Raw genomic sequence first — 4744 nt, forward strand, 5'->3', positions numbered from 1 at the left:
ATGATGTTTCGAGCGTCGCGATTGCTGTTTATCTTTTGTCGGAGATCCTCGACGTCATGTGCGGGCTCGAGATCAGCTCTGTGGTAGTGCTAGCCTTCCGTAGAAGTTGTCCGACTACCCTCCGGTATATCTTTGTTCTATCTTAGGCCTTCAATTGCACCCTGGTTATGTCTGGCGTCCTCATGTAGTCGAGCTGAGGGTCCTGCATGGTCTCTGTGGCTATTGCCGTGCTGACTTCGCACCGATAGGGTACATGATATTGAAGGAATCAGGTTCTGCCTGTCGAGTAGTTCGTAGGCACGTTCCACTAACTATGATAATATTGTGGTGTACTTGTCTTGTGGCATGGCATGTGTGAGGAGGTCAATGGAAGCAACAATGGCGAGAAGCGTCTGGTGCTGCCGCATTTGCACTGCCTCAAAAGCTTTGTCTAGGGCTCTGCCAATTGGCGGCGACGTTCTAGTCTTGATGCATTCCTTGCTCGCCGTCGAGTTCTCTGCCCTTTGGTTTCTTCCCCGATGATGTTGGCGGAGACTTCATCCTGTGAAACATCATCTGGGTGATGCTCCTGGTGATGATTCCTCTCTGGTTGTCGTTGTTCACCGTCCTCCCCATCACCCGCTGTGATAAGAGCAAAGAGTTTTCTATCTGGAGAAGGGCTACCAGAGCTCGAGGTGATGACTTCTGTGGAGCCATCGTCTTCATGGAGAGGAGACAGGGGTGTTCCCTCCTGGTACGGGATAATGTCGAGGTGGGTGATGAGACGTGATCCATTGTCTTGGGCAAGAAAGGACGGCTTCATGGCTGGCCAATAGACGAATAGGTGTTGAAGTAATCACCAGACCCTATTGCGGACCTGATAAAGGGGTCTCCTCGACAGAATTTGAGTAGAGATCGAAATCACGGTCCTCAAGCGCCTCCAAGTTCGGTTGCAATTTGGACAGGGTTGCTTGATGGATAGAAATCGCGTTACGGAGTCCGAACGGGAATTGGCTCCGAGTTTGATTTGATTCGCATGATGGTTGGATTGCCTACTCGTGGGGACCAATTCGAGTGGATGTAGAGCTCGAGTTGTACTCAGACTCGCTTCTTAGATCAAAAAATTTGTTGAATTTCTCGACAAAATCCTCCGTGGCTTGATGATCTAGGTTGATGTCGTGGAGCTTCTTCTCTGAAGCCTCCACGATGTAGCGGTGGAAGTTTCCAACGCCATTTGCGACGTAAACCCAGGAGCCGAAGATGAACGTCGCACCTGCTTTGAACGCGACTGTGGGCTTGATGATGACTTGAGCCATCGAACTCGCAAGGGGAATTTTGGTGACTTCCCGTACTTGGCGCGCTAGCTGTCGGTGTTTAAACCCGGCAACCTACCAAGGGAGTACCCAAGTTAGAGTTTTGGTTGGTGGGTGTCGTCGAAATTAGGAACCCGATGGTGTACGTAGGCACGCGATTTAGATAGGTTCGGATCGCTAGATCGCGTAATACTCTACATCTTGTGTGTAGCTTACTCTTATTGGATTGAACTTGTCCAAGGGGATCCCTACCCGCCCTCATCTATCGGGGGAGTAGAGTTATAGGATGGTTTTTTTACAAGAGTAATAGTCGGATTCTACCAGAGAATTCTATTCCAACTAGGAAGAGTAGCTTCCTTGTCCTCGACTAGTCCCTTGGACTCCATGTAAACTACGCCGTCCTGCGCCGTAGCTTCCATGTCTCGGTGTACAGCTCCATATGTGGATCTGTCCAAACTTTCTGGTGGGCTCATAGATGTATGTACGACACCGCGCTGGCAACGCGGCCGGCCCTGCTGCTGCCGTAGCCGTCGCGGCCCGTCGCTCCGCGCTGCCCTGACCCGCGCGCAGGCTCGTTGGCCGCCACTACTAGTCGCCGAAGCTAGAGAGAAGGCGCGGCCAGTGGCAAAAAGAAAATTAAGAATTTTTTTTAAAAAAATATTGAAACAATTAAAAAATATTAGATCAATTTTTTTAAAAAAATGTTGGTTGAATTTTTTCTAAATAAATGTTAATCTCAACTTTTATCGAAATGTTGGTTGAACAAACATTTTTATCCAGTGGCCATCATCGAATAGGAGGATCCAGGAGGAAGATGGGCCTCGCTGCGCTGGAAGTTTCAACTCTATCTAGAGCCCCCGGCAGCGGGCGCAACGGAAAAATATCCCCCGAGCTGGAGAAGCCGCGGAGACCCGCGCCCCGCCGGCTTGCCCGTCGCCTAGTTGTCCATGGCGGCCGCGATGGGCGCCGTGATCCGGCGGATGCACGCGGCGGCGGCGGCGGCGCATCCCCCGCGCCTGACGAAGCTCGCGCTGCACCCGCCCAAATCCGTGAGTCTCCTCCACCTTAGATCCTATCTACCTTAGCCGATTCCTGCGAGTTTGAACTGCTCGCGTGGTGATTGCTGGTTAGTGTTCTGTTTGGTTTTGGTGTGATCTAGAGTAGTACTGTCTACTGTCCCCTCGGCTGAAAGGAGGCCAAATTCACGACAGCGCTCGGCGGCTCGGGGCCGCCGTGTTGTGCTGTCCGACTTCACCTGATTGTTTGTCACAGCTGCTCAAATGTTATGTGCAGATTTGTTCTTCGGTTGCCATGCGTACAAGCAAAAGGAAATGTTCCTTATTGTCCGCCCGTGAGTGCTAGATAGCGAAATATTAGTAAGGACTAAGGTGCTATTCTGGACATGTGACCAAGCTGTGCCGTGTGATAAGATAGCGAAAATAAACCCCCATTTGTGCTGAAATTTTGTGCTAAGCTATGCCGTGTGGTCAAGGCAGAGCCCCCAATCAATGTCAGGGAAACAGATCCCTAGTGTCGTTGTTGAGGTTCTGGTCTTAATTCCTTGTCTTAGGATGTTTCCAAATTTGACCTTATCACATCCTTGTTTTAGGACCACATGCATCTTATCTCGAAGAAATGGGCATGTACGCCTTCTTAGTTGACACTTACTCTAGCTAGCAACTGCTGCCCAATTGATGGATTGATCATCAGTATCGTAGCATTACATGAGATTATTTGCTGATGAATGTATATATATCTTGACTGTCTACACTTAACCATCTCCGCCACAAATTTCATGGGTATGTGTCATTTTCTGAACATGATAACCATCCCATGAACAGTACTCTTGTTGATAAGTTTGCATATTTGTCTTAAAATCAAAAGGGTCCTTTTTTATGAATGACTACTCTTGCGAGCTTGCTGTGAATTTTACTCTGCCATTGGTGGAATGGTGCATACTTTGGGGTATGGTTTGTGCATATATTCGGGATTGAACTAATTTCTGCTTCATTCCAGGTGGAGGTTGAATTTGCAGATGGTAGCTCATTTCATCTGTCAGCAGAGTTTCTCAGAGTATACAGCCCTGCAGCTGATAGCAAAATCAGATCAGTGGGCGGTGAAAAGGTAATTTCTAGTATACTTTTATCTGTCACAGTTGGTCTTTTTGAGCTTTTTGGTTAGTCCAAACAACAGTTCATGCTATTTACGAATTACCCATAGCCAGTGCTATATGAAAAGAAATTTCTCTTGTAGCTTTTAGAAGCATAATTTTTCTGTGAATGGATCTGCAAATTTGCATGCAGATCATTTCAGATGAAATCTTCAATGATGTCTTTAGGAGATTACTTGATCTTTTGTGTCAGGTCTGTGCTTTCCCGAGAATTATGTTTTTACAGTGGAAATCATGTCTGATCAGGTTATATTTGGGCGACGGCACGTTGGAATCATGTCAGCTGAATCAGTAGGGAACTACGGAGTCCGGTGAGGGTCATATTATCTCATGGCATGTTTTTCTCATGTCATATTGCAGAAGTCAGTTGTGACATCTTTGTCAATTAAAAACAAAGAGTTTTGTTTCTATCTGCAAATCTCATTCATGACTGGATGTTGTTTGCATGTAGGATACTCTTTGATGATTTGCACAAGACGGGGATCTTCACATGGGATTACTTGCACCATCTGGGTTCTAATAAGTTCAGTCTGATGCGAAGTTACATCAGAACTTTGAGAAAGCATGGACTCAGCCGGGATCCCCGGAGAAGGAAATGAAGGAAACGATAGTCTCTAGACCACCTCACCTTGTGCTGCACGGATTGCTCTGTCAGGCTTCGCCTGCCATGTATCTGAAGAGCTGCTCGATTTAGTGTTAGTTGTAAACCACAAGGAGATGATTAACTACTGAGTGACAGTAATGCACTAAGGATGGAAAGAAGTTTGATGGAGTTGATTGACTTGTTGGAATTGGACAAACACTTCCAGTTTTCATAACGTGTGCAGTTTTTCTGTCCTCTCCCACTAGTAGAGATTTGGGCTTTAGTCCCGGTTGGTAGGGTGCAAATATCCCGAAAATCCATCCAGGATAAATGGGGTCACCCACGGCCGGCGCTGCAAAAAAAAAAAAATTCCCGAGCTCCCAGGAGGCGATTTTTCACGCGAACTATGCGCGTGCGCGGTTCGTGGGATTCGAACCCACAACCTCCAGCCTCGCGCGTAGCTTCCTTGCCAATCCACCTACACACCACATCTAACTATGTAGGGGATGCTATCCTTTTGTATTAACTCGTGGGGGACCCTTTTATCCCGGATGGATTTTCGGGATATTTGCACCCTACCAACCGGGACTAAAGCCCAAATCTCTACTAGTGGGAGAGGACAGAAAAACTGCACACGTTATGAAAACTGGAAGTGTTTGTCCAATTCCAACAAGTCAATCAACTCCATCAAACTTCTTT

At 47.3% G+C, this 4744-nt stretch overlaps 1 protein-coding gene across 1 annotated transcript; it reads left to right on the plus strand.

Moving 5' to 3' along the window:
* The first annotated feature begins 2106 nt into the window (after positions 1-2106).
* On the plus strand, positions 2107-4288 carry LOC101753699. Its single transcript, XM_004970902.3, has 4 exons — positions 2107-2341; positions 3309-3416; positions 3709-3773; positions 3914-4288. Exons 1-4 carry the CDS (start codon positions 2240-2242, stop codon positions 4059-4061), a joined length of 423 nt encoding a protein of 140 aa, XP_004970959.1. The 5' UTR covers positions 2107-2239; the 3' UTR covers positions 4062-4288.
* Positions 4289-4744: the final 456 nt, after the last annotated feature.

Source organism: Setaria italica, chromosome V (genome assembly GCF_000263155.2).
Source record: "Setaria italica strain Yugu1 chromosome V, Setaria_italica_v2.0, whole genome shotgun sequence".
NCBI lineage: Eukaryota > Viridiplantae > Streptophyta > Magnoliopsida > Poales > Poaceae > Setaria > Setaria italica.